Below are 20276 nucleotides of genomic sequence, written 5' to 3' on the forward strand. Positions count from 1 at the left end.
AAATATGCACCTGTGGCACGTGACAGGCAGCACTGCCTTGTAGAGCTGTGGGATCTTCCTGTTGATCAGGGGCTGCAGGGCCTCCTTGAGCCGGTGGTAGTTGCGCTCCAGCTCCCGCTGATATTCCTTCTGGTCCGGCCCGATCAGGCTCTTGTTCTTCCTCAGGGCATCCTCACACCTGCAACACAAACCCTCTGAGAGCTGGGCACGCAGAAACAGCCCCTTGCTGCAGGTCTGTTCATCCAACAGTACAAACACAGCCACTCTGTCCCTCTGGGATCTCCCTTTGTCCTGTCTTTTGGTCATCAGGGCTCAGCTGAACCACCTGGTGTCCAGGGGCAAGGAGAGGGTGTCACAGCTCCCATTTCCAGAGTGACAACTCCTTTTTTATTGTCATTTACCCTCCACTTACATTTATCCTCTCTGAAGAGAAATGAAAAGCTAATTTCCACAGAGCCACTTCCAGTCCCAGAGGATTTAAAGATGACTAGAGTCAGGAGAGATTAACAAACAGCAGCCTGGGATGTTCATCAAGAACTCTTCTGCTTGCAAAGATGTAATTTAAATAAAGGGTAGGAAAACAACTGTATCAGTAAATCCATTTATTTCACAAGGGAAAGCTATGCTTCCACTGGATCTATTTGCTCACAGCTTTTTCATTTCAATTATTTTGGTGGTTTTAAAAATGTTTTGGTGCTGTAAAAGATGCTGCAGTTTGCATGACTCAAGGAAAGTAGAGCAGCCAGCACATTTCTCCAGGGAATTGTGCCAGCATCCCTCCACTCTGCTTGGAGAAATTCACTTCAGAAGGAAATTTCATCTCCTGGCCAGTCCAGCAATTCCAGCTGACCCTGCCAGGCTGGGAGCTCTGGCCTGTTGTGATTTTTCTGGGACATTTCACAGCTGAGCTGGGATCAATTCCTCCCTGCTGAACAGCAAGGGCCACGAAGCCAGGGAGCAGCAGCACCAAGAGGGAAGGGCTGGGCGGGTGAGGAAGGAGCTGCACATGGAAGCTGGCAGGTGGAGGGACAGCAGGACAGCCCTGGGTCACTGCACTGGCCCTGCTGGGGTGGCAGCAGCCTCTGCAGCTGGCAGTGCCCTGGGGACCCTTCCCATCCATACCTTTTGGTGAAGTCCTTGAAGCAGAGGCGGAGTTTGTTGTGGTGTCTGAAGAGCTTTGGATCATTGGGGATTTCAGACAAGAAAACTTGTGCAACTTCTAATGGTCCCTTTAGGAGAAGAAGGGGCACAGTGAGCTTCTGGGAACTGTCTGTCACATCCAATCACTGGAGAAAGTTCAGCCACATAGAAGACATCCACAAAACACAACATTTCCTTACACAAAGCATCCTGAAGAGCTGCAGCTGGGAAATCTGGTGTAAATCACCAACCTCAGTGACAACCGAGTCGCCTTTAGGCCTTGCTTTGTTTTATTTAAAACTCTGCTTTTGGAAAACAGTGTGAGAAACTGCACAGATTCTCCATTTGTTTTCCTTTATAAGGACTCCTGACAAAGTTTGCTCAACTCACAACTGAGGCAAAGTTTAAACAATGCAGATGGAAGCCAGGGAGTGTTTGCCAGCACCACAAACTCAACCCAGCACTCAGAACTCCAGCTGATTTTTTTCCAGATTGTGCACTGTGCTTTACTCAGGCTCCTTCAGCTTTTCCTCAGTTTTTCTGCACTGCTTTCCATTTTGTTGAAAATCCACAGCAGGACACAATCCTGCAGAGCCTGGCTAACAAAGGGAAAGTTTAGGGAAGAGGAGCAGGCAGAAACTGCTGCAAGTGCCAGGAAGGAGCAGTAACTGAGGGAGGGATGTTTCTTCCCAGTTTCCTTCCACATTTTCAAGACTCTTACTCAAATAGCAAAATCACTGGGAACAGCTGGCCTAGACCTACCCTAAGTGACCCTAAACACATCCCACAGACTGAGCAAATTCCAGGGGAATTGAGAAACAAGGCCCAAGGCTGTGCACTGCCAGAGCCCAGCTGGGACAGTGATCCTCACCTGATTCACTGTGGTACCTACTGATCCCTGCAGCACCATCTGCAGCATCTTGGGGTCTGCAGGGTCTTGGTGGGTGGCAAAAGCCAATTCCTGGGTTTTCTTCTGCATGTCCTCGATGGCGACCTCGATGGGGGTCAAAATGATCTAAGCAAGAAGCCAGAAGAGGATTTTTGTTATGGCTGAGCTTGGGAACCAGGCACAGACCTTCAGCAACACCCAGGCCACAGTGGGGTGGTGTTGGAACCCTGCTTACTGAGAATTTCAGACTTTCTATGCTGACAGGCACTAACCCCCAAGAGAACATTACATTCGACCTAAAACCATAAAGAAAGCTTCCAAAATTAAATAATACAACTAAGATTATAAATATATAATTTAAATAAAATTATATAATAGCACATAAAAAACTTAGAATTCAAAAATTTAAAATATATATAAAACAATATATAAATAGAAATTTTGTTATATATAAAAATAATATATATATAAAACAAAAACTAATCCTTCCTCACCTTCTTCAAAAATTAAAATATTATACAATTAAATAAAGAATCCACATTACAAACTCAAAATAATTAATTATTAAATTAAAAATAAAAATAATTTCAATATAATTTCTTAATTAAACAATTTATCCTTAAGAAACTTTATTAAAAAAATACAACTCCATTTTTAATTTATTAAAATACTATAAAACTCACCATTTATAAAACTATAATTTCAATTAAAAACTAGTAAACATCCAAATCCAAACAAAAAAATACCATCTCACACATTTAATCCCAACCTTAACAAAAACAAAAACAAACAAACAAAAAAGTTTGATTTTTAGCTGTGTTTCTGGGCACCCCAGAGCTGTCTGAGATGTTTCTGAGTGGCACTTGTGTCCCTTTGGGTCACTGCTCACTGTGTCCCAGTGACCACACCTGATCCTTGGAAAATTACCAAACCTCCATTATCACAGAATCATGGAATGGTTGGGTGGGAAGGGCCCTCAGAGCTCATCCCATCCCACCCCTACCATGGGCAGGACACCTTCCCTGGACCAGGCTGCTCCAGCACCAACCCAGCCCGGCCTGCAGAGCTCTTCAAGCACCCCTCCCTGGTGTGGAGGTGGTGGGGCAGACACATCCCTGAATCAGTCTGGGCCTACTTTGGGTCGAATGGCAACAGGGAGAATTCCCTAGGAACTCCTAAGCTGTCACGGACATATTTCATGAAAATTTTTTTTGTTAAGATCTTTTCTCCTGAGAAGCTGAGAAACTGCAGCTTCTCCATGTTTTGCTGCTTTAGAATGTGATTTAAAAAATTGTTTACCCAGCATGTGAAATTGTTTTTACTTGATGACCAATGACAGCCACCTGTGTTGAAGCTGTAAGCAGTACAAGATTTTATTATCATTCCATTCCTTTCTATACCTTGCTAGCCTTCTGATGAAATCTTTTCCTCTATTCTTTTAGTATATAATTTTCTTTTAATATAATATACATCATAAAATAATAAATCAACCTTCTGAAACATGGAGTCAAGGTTCTCATCTCTTCCCTCATCCTGGGACCCCTGTGAACAGCACCCCCCATTTGGTGCCCCCGAGTGAAGGACATTCCCACACTGAGCTCCTAAGGCCAGCTGGAAGGGAGCTGGAGGAGCCTCCTGCACCACCAGGCCCCACTGCCCACCCGGCTGCGGCCTCACCTCCTCCTTGTGGATGACGTTGATCCTGGTTTTGATGTAGGGGAAGGCGTGGGAGGTGGTGAGGATGGTCTTGCGCTTGAACTGCTCGTGCAGGTCGCCGTGGGCGCGGCCGTCCAGCGTGAAGGGCGTGCAGTACATGAAGCGCCGCAGGTTGTAGTTCTTGTCAAAGTAGGTGATCCTGTCCTTCATCTCGTACGTGTCGAAGTAGGGCTCCACGTAGGTGATCTGGATGTAGGCCTGCAGCAGGGAATGTGCTCCTCAGCTGGGCTGGCCCAGCTGGAGCTGTGTCCTCCCAACACCACTGCACCAACTGGGGCTGGGCTCTGCCTTCAGAAATCCCACTCAGACCAGAGGGACGCAGGTGCTGCTGCCAGTTTGTGGGCTGGGAAAGCACAGCTCGCTGTCCTTCCCTTCTCATGCCTCTCACATCATGGAATCATGCAATGCCTTGTGTGGGAGGGAGCTCAAAGCCCATCCAGCCCACTCCTGCCACAGGCAGGGACACCTTCCCCTAAACCAGGGGGCTCCAACCTGCTCCAACACTTCCAGGGATCCAGGGGCAGCCCCAGCTTCTCTGGGCACCCTGTGCCAGGGCCTCACCACCTAACAATGAATTTCTCCCCAGTACCCAACCTAAACCCTTCCTTGCAGGTCATGCCCTGCCCTGTTTCCCAGGCCTGCTCCTGCTCTTTCTGCTACTCTGAAAGGACGTGGCACAAAGGTGACAAAATGCTGCAGCTGCACAAAAGCCAGGGAATGGCACAGCCCCTCCTGCCTTGCACCCAGCACAGCAAGGCCAGTACAGCCTCTGTCCTTTCACCTCCTCCGTTCCCACCCACCACTACCAGGCCAGGGAAGGGAATGGCCAATCCTGCATCCCTTGCTGGAATTATTTTCCCAAACTCCCCTCCCAAGCAGCTGCAAGATGCTCAGTACATGGATTTTGTTGCCCACGTGGTGAAATTCAGGGCAGAATTTGTCCCACTTGCATTTTCACCCATTCAGGACCTGTTCTATCTCCACACCTGCACTTGTGCCCTTACCTTGTTGGGATCAAGTTTACATTTGTCCACAGGGTTTGAGTCCTTGATCACTTCCAGCACATCTTCCCCAAACCGTTCTCCATAAAACCCCTAAAAACAAGGAGAAAGGAAAAAAACCCATCAAATGCAGCCCTGGTGAGGGCTGGAGGGCAAAGGCACCATTCAGGGCAGCTCCACATGCCTTTGACAGAATGTGACCTGCTGAACCCAGGAGAATTCCAACAGTCACATTCCAGGGTAATGGGAAAAAACAAGCCCTGGAAAGCAGGAGAGCCTTCCAACAGTGCCTGGTTCTGAACAAGGCATTTGGGTTTGTTTTGTGTCTGTGTGCAACTAAAATGGGTCAGTTCAGGATTCACTGGTGCTGGAAATAGAATGTCTGAATTTCAGTTATTTATTTTAATTAACATTTAGATTAACTGTTTTAATCATAACCTATATATATATAAATTATAAATACTGTGATATTCCTAAATTACTCTCAGCCATCATTTAGCAACGTTGTCATAACCTACTTTTGTGGCAGCACAGCCTGGGAAAATTAATGGAGCTTTAAGTTTTGTTAAACCAACTCTGCTGCGCTTCAATGAACAAAGGCTGGGAGAGAGAGATGGACTGTTGAGTGAGGTTGGACATCTGGAATGCAGAATTTATGGACCACAGAGACATCTTGGAGAAACCAGAAGATAAAGAAGAGACTAAAGATTCAGTCTATGCCTTAGGAAGACCTTACTGGAGTAGAAAGATAATGGGAACTCCACAAATTTTCAGGGAGAGCCTCTGATCAGGGAATTCCTCTCCTCCCACAGAGGTGGCACCAGCAGGAGGGCAGGGGACACCAGCCCAGCTCTCAGACACCCAAACTGCTTTTCTGAGGGGCTGCTCCTGTGAAATAACTGATGATGAAGGTAAACTCCCAGTGAAACCCTCTCACCTCCAGCCGATGGGAGATTTCAGCCAGCTTGGTTATTGCAGGCTCCTTGTAAACAAACTCTTGCTCATCCAGGTCTCCAAACTTGGTTCCATAAAAACCAACTCGGAAGTAGGTGCCAAACATCCTCTTTCCATCCTAGGGATGGAGAAACAAGAGGTTATTTCAGGGTGGAGACACGCACACCCCCAAGCACGGCTGCAGGCAGGCTCCTGAATTTATGCAAAAATGAAAAGAAATTATAAAACAAGAGAAAAATATTAGAAAGAAAGAAGGGAAAGAAAAAAAAAAACAAACCACACCTGGAACTCAGCATGGATGCATTTAGCAGCAAACACCACAATGGAATTATAAACTAACATGTAATTCTATGGATCAGTTATGACCATCAGCCCAACCCTGCAATGACTTCTCCCAACCCAGGAGGAGCCTGGAGGTGCCAGCATGGAATTTATGGAATGGTTTGGGTTGGGAGGGGCCTCAAAGCCCATCCAGTGCCACCCCTGCCATGGGCAGGGACATCTCCCAGTATCCCAGGTTGCTCCAAGCCCTGTCCAGCCTGGCCTGGGACACTTTCAGGGACCCAGGGGCAGCCACAGCTGCTCTGGGAACTGGAGACTCACCATCCTCACAGGGAACAATTCCTTCCCAATATCCCACCTAAATCTATTCTCTTTCAGCTTAAGAAGCATCAGATGTCTCTGAGAGGCGGCCAAAGGCAAATAAATCCCTTTGTTGAGATAATTATCTGAGGCTCTCCAAAGCCTGTGCAGAGACCCTGCAGGGGTCAGACACCCCTGGAATCACCCAGCATGGATTCCCCCCAAATCCACCCTCCAGGAATTGCAGGGTTGGGCCCAAGTCAATGTCCAGTTCACTCACACACACACACACAAGTGCTTTTGAACCAGCATTCCAGCTGGGAGGTGTTACACTCTCTAGGAACTGCCTAGGAGAGAGGGCCAAAGTCACTCCTGGTGAAAGCAGATGCAATCCTGTGCCATGTACCTGCTTCCAGGGGAGCCAGTGGTGAATTTGGCCCCGAAACGCAACAAAAGGAGAGAAACAAGAAAGATTTTTTGCTGGAAAGGCAACGGAGAAAATCTGATTAAAAGAGAGAGAGAGAGAGAGAGAGAAGAAAAATGCTTTAAAAATTAAACACACCTTGCTTGTGTTAAAGAACTCACGCTGCATGCACAAACCAGGGATGCCTTTCAGCAAGAAAGTCCAAAATGTTCACCTTTACTCTCGTGACAAAGTGTGATGCAGTTAAGGACACTCAGGGTCCCTGAGCTGGGTTAGGGTTTGGCTTCAAACAGCCCTTACAGGTGTCCTGGCTGCCAGGTTTTATTTTAGTATTTTGCTATGGCAAAACTGATCTCTTGTGGTGATGCTGAACACGATCTATGGAAGGCAAAGAGGATAAATAAGCCAAACTAAAATAAAAAAAAACCCTTCAGGCAAACTCCAGACTGCAAAAATCACTGGCATGGCCACTTCTCCTGGCTGGAGGAAACTCTGGAGCATCCCCCTGGAGGTGCCTGAGGGCCAAAAACTTCCACTTCAGAGCTGAGCTCTGCCCTCCTGGAGGCACCTGGGGTGAGTAGCAGCCCTCATCCCAAAAAAGCAACACCAGGGCTCCCTGGACCCTGCTCTAGGGCCTGTCCCTCTGGGAATCCTCCTGCAGAGAGGGGCTCTTCTGCAGCCCCACTGAAACCCCCAGAGCTTTCAGCACACCACAGGACCCCAGGAGCCCTCCAGGGTGGGAACTCCAGCTGCAGAGCTGCTGCTGTTTCACTGGATGTTGCCATTTCCCTGGACTCCCTGCCTCTGTCCAGTGCCCATCCCTCTGGATCCATGCAGGACTGAGCTACTGAACCCTTTTTTCCTCATCACTACCTTTTCAAAGCCACAGTTTTGGATAACATTATCCACATTAAAATCCCTCAATATTCAGCATTTCCAGCTTCCATCTCACTGTCACAGACAGAAGGCTCTGACTCCAGGGCTCCAGTCCTTCCCAAGGCAGCACCTGGGGCAAGGTGGGGTTGGAACCTGATCTCTTTAAGGTCCTTTCCAACCCAAACCATTCCATGACTCCGTGTCTGCCTGGGGGGAGCTGCCACATGGATCAGCTCCCCAGAGCCAAAGTTTGTGGGATCCTGCCCCAGCCCTGGCACTGGGTGGTTGAGGACACACTGATTTCTAATTCATGAGCTTTTTCCTTCCTCCTGGGCCAGGGGTTTCCAGGGTGGGAAGCATTTGCAGAACCAGATCCCTACAAGTGAGTTTTTGCCATGGACACCTGCCCAGGCAGCTCCTTTTTACAGGCAGGGTAAAAATGATAAGGGAGGAAGAGAATGCTGTCTGCTGATCAGCATAAATCCCTGAGGAGTCCCACTGGCATTTTCTAAATGCATAAAATAAGAGTTTTGGGGCACTGGGGAGCCCCAGGAGTGGCAGGGCTGCAGGGAAGCCTGGTGAGATTCCCTGTCCCTGTGTGAGGTCAGCCCCCAGCTCATCCCCACGCTGCTCTGGCTCTCCCTGCTAAATCCAGATGCTGGATCCCAGTTAAAGGGACCCCAGAGGCAGCAGGGAGGAGCACTGCCAGCCCCTGATGTGACTCATGTTGGGAATCTGCGCCTGGAGGCAAGGGAATGGGAGCAAAGGCCTTTGGGGAAACACTTCCAGACCACTCCAGGCCTGCCAGGGATATTCAGGAGCTGCCACTTCCCTGGGATCAGCCCCATGCCTGGCACTGGGGACAGGGGATGGCTCTGTACCGGCATCTCAAACTCAGCCAACACCAAACCACTTCCCAGCCACAGCAGGGAAAACTGAACAAATCATTAAATGCTCGGTGGTCTTGTTTCTGGCAAGAGCTAAAAATGCAGATATGAGGGAGGAATTATTAAAAGCATCATATCTCCTATTATTTTATCAAAAAATAATAGGATTTTGGGAGGAGAAGAGAATGAAGGTGAACACTGAATAGCCATCACACAACTGGCAGAGCAGGTAACAGCCACCATGACTTATGAAGGTTCATGATTTGTTATTATGCATGGTAAATACCTTTCCAAATATTGCTGGGAATAAAGTTTTGGGGTTATCTCTTGCACGCACACAAAAAGCTTTGCCAACAAGATTTGGGGGGAAATAAAAGATAAATCAGATGCAAGAGGGATCATTGCTTCCTCCTCCAGGACAGCAGCAGCTGCCTGAAGGGTGCAGGAACAAAGCAATTTCTTCAAAATATGGAATCCAACCCATCTTTACCAAACCCAGCACTGTTATTTTCCTGCTCAATTTTAACCCAAGGTCCTTTACAGTGTTGCCAACTACTCCAAGTCTTCCAATATTGATTTTTTGGGAAAGAATCAGCTCCTGGAGCCCTGTTATCCACTGGCAACCTCCCCATGCACAGCTTAAAAAGAGTTTTTAAATTCTTGTGGCACAGCATGAAAAGGTTTTTTTTCTTAATTTTCCTCATTGGAAAGCAAACAAATAGAATGAATTCAACAATTATTCCATGAATAAGCACACCAAGCCCACCAGTTGGTGTGTTTAAGGAGAGCTCAGGAATGCTCTGGTGCCAGCCCCAGGACACTGCAATGCTTGTAGTTGGCAACACCACATTCCTTGTGCCATGAGGGGGGTGCTGCTGTTGGCATAGCTCTTTGCTAAAATGAAATTGGGGGTTCCACAGTGTAAAACAAAAAAAAAAAACAAAAACCAAAACAAACCAAAAACAAACAGGGGAGGTGGGGGAAAAGGGGCAGAGAAAGGGAAAAAAAATTCCACAAGTAGGAACTTACCACAACAGACAATAGTAAGAGTGGGGAGGAGGGTCAGCAACCAGGGCGATAGAGGAGAAAACAGAAAGTATTTAATTAGGGAAATTCCATAAAACAAACAAGCAGCAAATTGGCAGCAAATAAATTTTAAAATTAAAAAAAAAAAAAGGGGGGGGGGTGAGCATCCATTAAAATATTTAAAATAAGGGGAGGGGGAAAAAAGGGCAAAACATGCAACAAACCTGAAAGCTACAAAGCACAAAGGTCAGAAAAAGTGTGGCAATGAAGGAGCACGATGACAGACGAGAGCTGAACCCACGGTGTCTTTTACCATGCAGTAAAACATGACCAAGTGGTGTTAGAATCATAACCAATGGCAGGAGTCTCTCCAGGGGTCGATTTAGGGGCAGAATAATAAAACAGATGCTCACAGGCCTTGTTGGCTTGAACACATTTACATCATTTCCACACCTAGCACAGGTTCTCTGCTGGGCTATGTCTGCCTGGACCTTCCATGGGGACAAAGGGATGATTTCCAGGGCCAGCCCTGAAGTGTCAAGGTTTTTAAGCTGCTCAATTTCCATTTTTTTGCCAGGCTGGAATTGAAGCTGACATTCAGACATCACCAGCCTTAATTATGTCCCACAACACCAAAGGTTTTTTTGTCTCAGCCTTGGTTCAGTAAATGTGTGGTGGAAACCTGGAGGGAGGTGGCCCAAAATGAGTTGCCTGATCCATAGAAAAGCAAAAATAAGCTGAAAAGATGAAGCCTAAACAAAGAACATCATATTCACAGAGCTTTTTAGTGCTTTTTGAGACTTCTCCATGCTCATGCACCCACTGTGCCAGCTGGACTAGGGCTGGAGTCAAAGTGGCCCTGCAGATCATTCAATTGCTTTGTCCATTTTTAACCCAAAAGCGTGGTTCTCATGGTGTGTGTTGCAGAACTGTGAGCACACAGCTTCCTCAAAAACCCAGGCAGCAAAACTGGCCCCAGTTAACACAACTGAGCCCTTTTACTGCCAGATAAACCCCTGCATAAATTGACTGAGAACAGAAGGAAGCAGTTTCTCCTCTGAGATCAAAGGTGCACCTGCAGCAAACCAGGTTTGTGTTTGGTACCTCTGAGCATTGGTGCTTAAATCGACCCCTGTGGGTGGGGTGAAAATATGGTATGGAGGGATGATTTTCTGTGTCAATGCTGATGGAAAGAAATATAAACAAATTATAAAAACAAACTAGTGATGATACAGTGGCTCATTCACCAAAGAACCTCATTAGTGGAACACGTCAGCATCCATGCACTACCTACAGCTGCTTATGAAGAAATTCCTACTACAACCACAGTTTATTGGGATTTCTTTGGTTAATGAATTGTTTTAAACAGCAGACAGCAACAGAAACACCCACAGCTAGCACATGTGGGCAAGCGTTGGCGTGAGTCATCTGGAAACTCAATTAGTGTTCTTTGCTAACTAAGATGGAGTTACCTACCTCCCAGCCAGTACTCTGTGTGATAAAAAGTAAAAAGGGCATGTCACAGAAACCAAAAAAAAAAGAGTTTCAAAGGCCAAAACATGACCAGCAATAAGCCTGCAATGGTTTCAATGGTTCTAAGTCATCATACAGCCAAAGCAGCCTCCTCTGGCCCAGCACAGCCAGGCCCTCACAGCCCTTAATTAAGCTGGTGGCTTTTGCACCATCCAAGTTTGGAAAGGTTCCTTCAATTCTTTAACCACCACATGAACAAACAAATAAACCCCCCAGCATTTCTGGATGTTACCTACCAGGCTAAAGGCAAGGTACAGTGGGTTTTCCCAGCATGCAAAATACAGTTTAAAAGAACATCTGAAAGGGTCAACTGGAATTTTTAAGTCTTGGATAGTTCTGAAGTTACAACAAATCTTGGTTTATGATGTTCTCTTGTATTAAATTCCAGGAAAAAAAAAACCTGTTAATGATCCTTGTATTTACTGTGGATCATCATTTGACAATTCTCTGGAATCTGAATAATGGTTTTTCATTTTCCTTACACTGAGCATTTGAAGTTTCTTCACAATTCACCCTGCAGTTGAAAATTCAAACCATTACCTGGTGAACAATCTTGCTGAATGCTTCCTGCAGTTTACCATGAATAGTAGACAACTTCTTGGCATCTCTGTTGGCTTCATGAATAGGAATAAGGACTTTGTAAACCTCATTAACTGCTTCATACATGCCAGCCTACAAAAATAAGGCCCATCAGATTGCTCCATCAATTCAACAGCCAGAATAACACACACAGCATTTAAATGATAAAACTGCAAAATGAAAAGGTGGCTGAGACTCCACTGTGGGATAATCACTTCATTTCTTGAAATGCACCCAGAGATAAATGGAATAAAATCCTCAGTTACCCCTGAAATCAAGAGCCTGGTGCATTACACCTTGCTGCCAGTAATTAGGATCATTAACATAACCAATCCTGGGATATTTTGGATGGACACAGGCACAGGAGTAAACAATCCTAACCAAACCTATGGGCATTAAATATGGAAAAGCTCAAGTGCACATTTCAGCTTTTTCTGTTCAGTACATCTTCAGCCTGTTTGACTTCTGCATCCACTTCTGGCACCCCAGAAGAGATGGACTTGGGAAGATGCTCAGGATCTCTCTCCTGGAATGGGTCCAGCCTATTGTGGGCAGTCACTGCACAGAGGGGCTCAGCAGGAACCCCAGGTTTTTGCTCTGGATTTATTGCTACTTGTGCTTAACCCCACTGAATGACACTTCATGTTGTGCCATGGGAATTAATTCACTCCTTCTCCTTGGTTTACTCCAGAGGGCAAACCAGGCTGTTTTAAACAATTAAAACTCCAACTGTTCTGTGCAAATGAAGCATTTACAATAGCATTACACACTCAAGAGAGAAAACATTTTCCTTCCTACTGCCCAGCAGTGTGAGGTTGCTGAAGAAGGGAGGTAAAGAAATGAAAGTCTTCTACCATGGAGAAAGATGCTGCAGCCTGTTCCAGCAATCCCACCAGGCCAGCTTCTGTAAAATACTTCCCAGAACAGATTCCTTCTTCATCTGGGGACACAACGTCATCAGAAACTGCTGACTCTTCCAAAACATTGGAAGATATGTTCTGGGGAGACACAAGAGATAAAAATATATTTACTCAATTCAAACAACACTCAACTTTCAATACTTTGAAAGGCAGTCAAATCCTGGAATTTCTGTAGACGTGGCTTTCTATTTTTGTAGAGTATATGTATAAAATATAGCTTTCTATTTTTGTGGAGTATATACGTAAAATATGGTTTTCTATGTTTATAGAGTATATATGTAAAATACTGCTATTTTTGTAGTGCATATATAAAATACATCTATTTTTGTAGAGTATATATGTAAAATACTGCTATTTTTGTAGTGTATATATAAAATACATCTATTTTTGTAGAGGATCTGTATAAAATACACATTTCCTCACAGAGCAGCATCTCATTCATGCAACAAACAGCGAGCATGGTTTGAGGATGAAGGCACAGAACTCCCAGCACATGGAAACACTTTGTAGCTCAGCAGCAAAGCCCAAAAAGCCCTTAGAGAGGATGATGCCCACCTGGAATGTCACACAGCCCACAGGGAGGTACTTCCTGTCCTCCAGCATGCTCAGGTACTCGGCCACCAGGGCTGCAGAGTGCACCAGGCACTGGGCAGACTCGGCGTGGTTGCTCCTCTCAGAATGTTTCCCTGCCATGTTCTGCAGCCACGTCAGCCTCAGGTCAGGGGAATTCTGGTAGCCCTTGGCAATCCTAAAGGGAGACAAAACCTCTGTGCTTCCATGTCCTTTCCTTCTGAACCAGCACAGCCCTTCAGCATGGTTTTTTCACACTGTGTTTAGTCGCTTCTGCTTAAACACCAACCCCCTTGGTGCTGTCTGGAAATCCCTGAGACAAGAAGCTGTTGAGATGGGAAGCCACCCTGAACTACAGATTTCTGAGCCAGTTAGTGGTGGGTGAGCAGTGGGTGATGCTGAAGCTCCTGCCCAAAGCCCATGTTTCACCTGAGACTGGTGGCAATCCAAAGGTGTGGCACAATCAGAGCACACCTGCCTGGCTCCCTACAACAAAACCTCTGCTGACCACTAAGAAGCCCTCAGGGCTGTTTGTGCAGACAGCACCATGAAATCTGGCACTTGGGAGCTTAACTTGGCTCTGGAATATCTTTTGCATATGGATACCATTGTATGTACCACCAAAAAGCCTTTTGGGCAAGCAGGTGCTGGAAGACCCCCAAGCTATCCCTGAAGCAAGCAGGGAGAGTTCCCTACTCAGGTGGAAGATGAGATTTCCAGGGGTGGCTGGGGAATGAAAACTCCTTTTAGCCAAGATAAGCTGCCCAAATGCCAAACAAAACCTCTCAGCACCACAGTCAAACACAACAGACAGGCATAGATTGGTCTGTGAGCAGTGAGACCCAACCTGCTCCACAATCAAGTCCTGTAAGTGCCCCAATGTGCAGCATCTGAGCCCAAACCCACGTGCAGCACTGACATCTCCTGTCCCTACAGTGCCAACTCTACCTGTACATCAGGTCAATCAGCATTTCTGGATCTTCCTGGTGCTCCTTCATTTTAACTGTGTCTGACAGGATCATATGGAGGTTGAACACTAAATCCTGGACCTGTGAAAAATAAGCTGTTGTAAGGAACTGGCATTGGGAATTGAGCTACACATTGTTATGTGAGGAACACACGCACTCTGAATTTTTGCATCTTGTCAGAACTAATCAAAGGCCTGAGTTTTATGTGATTAGATGATTAAAAATACCAAAACCCAAACCCTTTCCAGGAACGCCAGCAAATTCCAGTTCTAGATGGAGGTTTAGGCACAGCCTGTTAATGAATTACATATTGCATGTCTTGTGGTTTCTGTCTTTTACCTGGTCAGGAAATGTTGTCTCCCTAAGTTCCAGATCCTCCTCAGCATATGTCAGAATAGTCTTGAGGGAACGCCGCAGGAATTCTTCATTGAAGTTCTGGGATGTCCCCACCAGGGATGAGAGGGACATGGTCACCTGCATCTTCACTCTGGCAAAGTTCTGCAACAGAGATGTTGTTATGGTATTTCAGCAGCCTGGAGACAGTGCAATAGCAGTGCTTTGTTCATGGCACCCTCCTCCTGACCTGACAGAGAAAGAAAACTGAAGTTTTGCAAGAAAGGCTGTCTCAGAGCAGTGATTAAAATCAACCTGGTGCAGCCAAACATCAAAATCTGATGATTATTTAGTTCCAGATAAAGGTTCTCCTGCAAAAATATTAATGTTGTCTGTTTGCACATGGTGTCCTCTCACACACTCTGAACAGGATGACCCTCTCATGAAACATCCTTGATCCCAGTTAGTTTTGATTCGGTCAAGCCTTTAAAAAACTTTAATCCCATTATCTTTGCTGTCAATCCCCTCCCAGGCCCTGGCCAGAAGCAGGGTGCCCCCCAGTTCTGTGGGGGACTGCACCCACAGCCAGCAGCCCCAGCCCCGTTATCTGCAATAAGCCAGGGAGAGCAGCAGGACTCACATTCCCGATCTCGAAGTTCTGCCTCATGAGGAGGTACAGGGAGGCACTGGCGTGGGACCTGATGGGGCCAATGCTGCTGCTGCAGTGCCTCAGGAGCCTCAGGCACAGGTCTGCACACTGCTCTGTCTCCTCCTCAAACAGCAGCTCAGGGAACTGGAAAACAGCAGGGGAGGAAATCGGAACAGGCAGGAATGAGCACTCAGACAAACAGGCAGCAGTGAGGGTGCACTGCAATGAGAGGGAGCCCAACCCCTTCTGTTTTGGGGGAAGGATGCTCATTTCAATCACTTTACAGTAAGGCAAAACTGGCAGCACTGGAAGGCAACTCATTTTATCTTCCCCTCCAACTTGCTCCTACATCTACACCCTCACAATGATTTACATCACTCCCAAAATCTCAGGCTTAAAACTTTGAGCTTCTCCCTGCACACCTACAGAAACTGGGAAACATCCATTTAAAGTGAGATCTGTCCAGCTTAAACCCCACCTGTACCTTGAGCTCCCCCCACTGAGCAGAGCTCCCCTCTTCCCACTCAGTGCCAGCCAGCAGGAATTCACATCCCAGCCATGGTGTGTGAGCTGCACTTTTTGCTGCAGCCAAGCCCAAAATGCAGAAATGCAGGTACTGCCCATGAAAACCAGGCCTGGCTATGCTGCCTGAAAATTAACACTGCCCAAAATAATAATTGCTTGGGGAAGTGGCCCCATACAAAGGAAGGAACAGCACCTTCCTCCCTCAGTGCTGCTCAGGGGGGATTTGTGCCCCCACAGGGGATTCACCTTGGAGACCAAAGCTCTCTGTGTGGCAAAGCAGTGCTGGAGGTAAAGGGCACTTTGGTTGCAGGCCATGCTGTGCAGCAGCACTTTGAGCACCCCGCCGAGGATGCTCTCCTTGGACTCCGTCACCGACACGGTCTGCAAAGGAAACCAGGACTCCATGAGAAACAGGGAAAACAAGATTCCATGAGAAAAAGGGAAACAAAGATTCCACAAGAAAAATGAACCTCCTGTGTGCCTGTCCACGTGGGAGAGTGCAAATAGCTCTGATCAAAAGCCCTTTGCGTGGGGAAATGACCCACTTAGCTGGGCCTGCCAAATAGCCCCGTTCTGAGGCAACCCCCAGGTGAGGAACACATGAACAATCCTTGGGATTCCTGGGTCTCTCAGCAGATCAGAGGTGGATTTGGGAAGCATGGTCCTGCCTGCTCCCAGTCCGTGTCCAGGTTCATCTGTACAGAAATCAGGGGACAAAGTGAGTACAGGCCCAGGAGGCTGACCTGGATCCCAGTGATTCGAGGCAGGTTTGGGGAAAAACTGGAGGAACTGTTTGGGATAGGGCAAGATTTGGAAATTTTTACAATTCATTCCTGAATAACTATTTCTTATACTACAAGGAAGGGAGACTCTTCAAATTTCAATTTCAAGACTAAAGGAAGATATTGCAACGTAAAACCAGATTGTTCCAGGCTGGGATTTGGAGAGGCATCACCCCCTTGCTGCTGCAGCTGAACAATTCTCTCAGCACTGAGGCAGTTCTGTTTAACCAAGTGCTGCCTGGCCAGGTGACTGCAATGCCATTACATCTCCATTTTCTTATCAGCCTCACCTGTACAACTATCTCTAGAGTATCCAAAATTATCAGGTTGGCTTCTGTTGCAAGATTCCCGTCGATGAGTGCTTCGTGTTCTATCTCTGCCCTTGACCTGATCAGAGAAAACAAAGAAATAAAATTACTTCCTGATTTAGGAACAGACCTACATATTTTCCAGTCAAAAATGTTCTCTCACTAGCAGGAAACTCCCAGTTACAGTTTGCATATTTATCACTGGACAACACCACAAAGATATTTCAATGCACCCCCTGAGAGGACAGGAAGGAAAACTCAGTTTTTTTACAAGTACAGACTTACAGAGGCTTCACGTTCATCATGCTTGGAGAGCTCACACTGCTCTCTGACACTTCACTACTCTCCCAGGAACACAACAACAGTTTAGAAGCCCAGTCCAACTCCAAACTGGCTCAGCAGCATCGTTAGGCATGCGACAGCACAACCAGGAACAGGACATGTGGCTTTATGCTGTGGACACACGGTGGTGCTACACGAGCTGGGAACCTGCACTCCCCCTGGGAGCAGCACACTGCAGCCTGCCAGGCTGCAATCTTATCTCTCCAAGCTACACTGTGTTTAATCCCTGAAGCACAACTTCCTCTCTCAGCTGAAGGACAAGGTTGTGCTGTTCCATGCCAGGCACTTGTTTTCCTGGAAAGCCTTGCAGAGTCCAGACACCCACTCACACCTGTGGCTCCAGGAATTCAGCACACCCAGCCCCTTCCAGTGGCACCAGCTGCACTGGGCACAGATCCAGGGCTGTACTCAAAGAGCACAACCCTGGCCTGCCCTGCCACAGGTGCCATCACTGACAGACTCGTGCCAGGCCAAATCCCAGCAGCAGGGTGACCAAAATCCCAGAAAAAACACACAGAAAGAGGAAGAAATTATTTGGCTCTTGGAGCTGTATTGCAGCAGCCCTTCCCTGCCACACTCCACATCTTCTGGGAGCTGGCTCACACCCCCAACATCTCCAGGAACCTGATCCCCCATAAAATAATACCATCTGCACAAAAAGACAGCTGTGCAGAGCTTTTGGAGTGAAAAGTCTTGTTTATGGGGTTTCAAAGGGCCAGGCTCTACCTACACACACAGGACACAGCAGAGCCAGTCACAGCAAGCAGGGGTTAGAAAGCAGCTCTAGAGAGTTTGATTTTATCTAAGCAGCTCATTTTGTGAGGTGAGACACCATCCTTTGACCATCAAGGAATTCCACAGCTGTTAGATGTGTACTCGAGGTCCTTCTGGGAAGGACAGGACTCAGACCCATTGCTGGCAGTGAGCTGCTGAGTCTTTCAGGCCAAATTCTAATCTGGTGTGACTCTGGAATTTATATCTACATCACTTCATCAGCAGGGTGAAACACCCTGGTCATTTGGCTTTCCCAATGACTCAACAGGACTGGAGCCTTGGACAAAAAGCCACCACTTGTCATAAGGAGAAATTACATTTTTGTGTGGGACAAAACAATGAAAGGCTGTGAAGAATTGCTTTCTAGTCCAGGAAGAGTCAATGTCTGCAAGGATAAAATTTGGCCTGATCTCCATGTGGGCTCTGAGGATCCCATTCCTCGTTTCTTCAGAGCTTCCCTCGGGCTGAGGTTGCTTCCCTAGGATAAGGAACAATTCTTTTGCTGGGAGGATGGAGACTACAGTTGCAATTTGAGGAGACAGAAAACGTGCACAGCAAAGCTCAAACACAACTCCTAAGCTCTCTGGATTAAACCACACCAAGAGAGGGAATTTTCAAGGAAATGGGTGTAATAAGCCAAAAGAGCTCATTCCAGTCAGTTGCACACACACACTGAGAAGTTCTGCCAAGCATCACAAACAATGCTGTGATGATTGAGTCTGCAGATGTACAAAATGGCAATTTGTAAGAACTGCACACCAATGCTACAGTACCTGGCTGGTTTGTGGCTTCTAAAAGCACAGCACATGTGGAAAAACAATCAAAGTGATGGATTAGGACAGGAAAGGAAAGCGAGCTTTGAGAACTCCAGAATGCTCTTATGGAATAAAGGAAATATGACATGAGATATAAATGCTATCTGTGGAAACTCTTAATGGATCTTCCCTCTAAATTACAGCTTAGGGCAGGGTTTTAAGACAGTAATGGATCGTATAAATCTCTTTAAATCTGATTTGGAAGTCTAAGGAAGCAAGGGACAGCAGAAAGGCAAAGAGTGGGGAGGGCAGTGTTGGAGTAAAAGCTATTTGTTTGCCTTTTTTTTTTTGCAATGCCAGCCCTGTGCATCTGAGGGCTCAAACCTGAGCTGGCAGTGACCTTCTGTGGGGAGGGGGACCCTGCTCTCACAGGCCTGGCACAGGGGTAGAGCAGAAGGAAAAGGCAGAGTTACTTGTCAAGCTTCTCGGTGTTCTGCCGCCAGTGAGTCATATCCTTTCTCCATCTCAGGTTCTCTTGACTTCCAAAGGCACTCCCAGAAGGGCTCCTCTCTGCAGGGAAACAGCAAAACAACAGCAGTCAGCTGATGCTCACTTCAGCTGCACGAGCAGCAGCTCCAGGTGGCAACAAAGATGATTTTCTAGAGCCTGAGGCTCTGTGCCACTCACCCAGGATGTTTACATGGCCCTAACTCTGTCACTGCTGAGTGGCATGAGACACAGAGAGGCAGCTGAGGCACTCCTTGGTGAGAGGAGTCCCTTCCTTGGACTGCACAAGGAGCCTGAGTGTGCCAACCCTCAGCATTCCAACACTGCTGTCCTTGACTGGCACCCGGGAATGTTCTCAGGGTGGTGCCAAGACCCCCCCTTTCCACCTCACAATCTTTTATTCTCATTGCTGGGAGGGCAGGGGAATTTCAAGTAATAAAAGTAATCCAGCCACATTAAGAAAAAAATAAAGGTTCCCATCTCTGAAGTGATTCCTTAATTATGGCTCTAAACTACTTTTCCACCTTAGCCCACAAGGACAGGCTCGTGTGGCAGACCAGGAGACAAAATCACAGCTCTGATTCTTGTCCTTACCCTAGGCCACCCTTTGAATTTTGGGTGTTCCTAAAAATTACTGGGTTTTACAAACAGTAGAAATCATCAGAAGGAGCCTGTTAGTCCAACTACAGCTACTTCAAGTCTCCCTAAGTCAGCAGAAATGCCCAGGCATTTTCAGAGCTGTCAGAGCAAAATCAGGCAGTTTGTTTTCCAGGACTCTTCAGAAGATGCTACACTGGAAAAAAATAAAGCAAGAACACCCCACAAATGAGATGTGATGTTACTTAAAAAGGCAATCAAGTAGCAAATGAAGTGCCTGCAATTTAGGAAAGGTGTGGAGATTTTGCAGACCCAGGGAAGGATGCTGCAAACAGCTTTCCTAGTGGCCTCTTTGTATCCTACACCACAGATAGGTGCAAATAATTGTTGAGGATGGGAGGAGCAGCTTTTGGAAGAAAAGGGATGGCACAGAGGACTCCTTTACTTACCCAGCTGTCCTCTACTTCTTCGGACCATTTCCTGCCTTGCCCCTATGCTGCCCAAAATTGCTTCTTCAAGTTTGGCTCTCATGTCTTTTGACTTCTTAAACGTCAGACTGTTCATTCTTTCAAACACTTTCTTACCCTGCAAGTTCCAAACAAAACCATGAGGGAAGATTTTTCAAATTGGGATATTTGC

The 20276-nt window shown here is 46.7% G+C and overlaps 1 protein-coding gene across 14 annotated transcripts in view; it reads right to left on the bottom strand.

The window, feature by feature from the left end:
• The window catches only part of DOCK7 (dedicator of cytokinesis 7), a 95885-nt gene that overhangs the window by 1828 nt on the left and 73781 nt on the right, over positions 1 to 20276 (bottom strand). For 5 of the 14 annotated variants that reach the window (XM_077182612.1, XM_077182611.1, XM_054638060.2 and 2 more), the window contains 18 exons: positions 20087 to 20222; positions 19007 to 19103; positions 18552 to 18569; positions 16645 to 16741; positions 15819 to 15953; positions 15039 to 15191; positions 14405 to 14563; positions 14046 to 14146; positions 13083 to 13275; positions 12462 to 12605; positions 11569 to 11700; positions 10972 to 10986; positions 5684 to 5809; positions 4750 to 4839; positions 3707 to 3943; positions 2012 to 2155; positions 1123 to 1229; positions 11 to 178 (listed from right to left, as the gene is read on the bottom strand). In XM_077182612.1, coding sequence (XP_077038727.1) covers positions 11 to 178; positions 1123 to 1229; positions 2012 to 2155; positions 3707 to 3943; positions 4750 to 4839; positions 5684 to 5809; positions 10972 to 10986; positions 11569 to 11700; positions 12462 to 12605; positions 13083 to 13275; positions 14046 to 14146; positions 14405 to 14563; positions 15039 to 15191; positions 15819 to 15953; positions 16645 to 16741; positions 18552 to 18569; positions 19007 to 19103; positions 20087 to 20222 — 2252 coding nt within the window. Of the gene's footprint in view, positions 1 to 10; positions 179 to 1122; positions 1230 to 2011; positions 2156 to 3706; positions 3944 to 4749; positions 4840 to 5683; positions 5819 to 9232; positions 9494 to 10971; positions 10987 to 11568; positions 11701 to 12461; positions 12606 to 13082; positions 13276 to 14045; positions 14147 to 14404; positions 14564 to 15038; positions 15192 to 15818; positions 15954 to 16644; positions 16742 to 18551; positions 18570 to 19006; positions 19104 to 20086; positions 20223 to 20276 lie in introns of those variants that run through there. The other 9 variants (XM_077182613.1, XM_077182616.1, XM_054638059.2 and 6 more) reach the window with 4 other exon arrangements.

The sequence above is a fragment of the Agelaius phoeniceus genome, chromosome 8 (assembly GCF_051311805.1).
Source record: "Agelaius phoeniceus isolate bAgePho1 chromosome 8, bAgePho1.hap1, whole genome shotgun sequence".
Classification (NCBI taxonomy): domain Eukaryota; kingdom Metazoa; phylum Chordata; class Aves; order Passeriformes; family Icteridae; genus Agelaius; species Agelaius phoeniceus.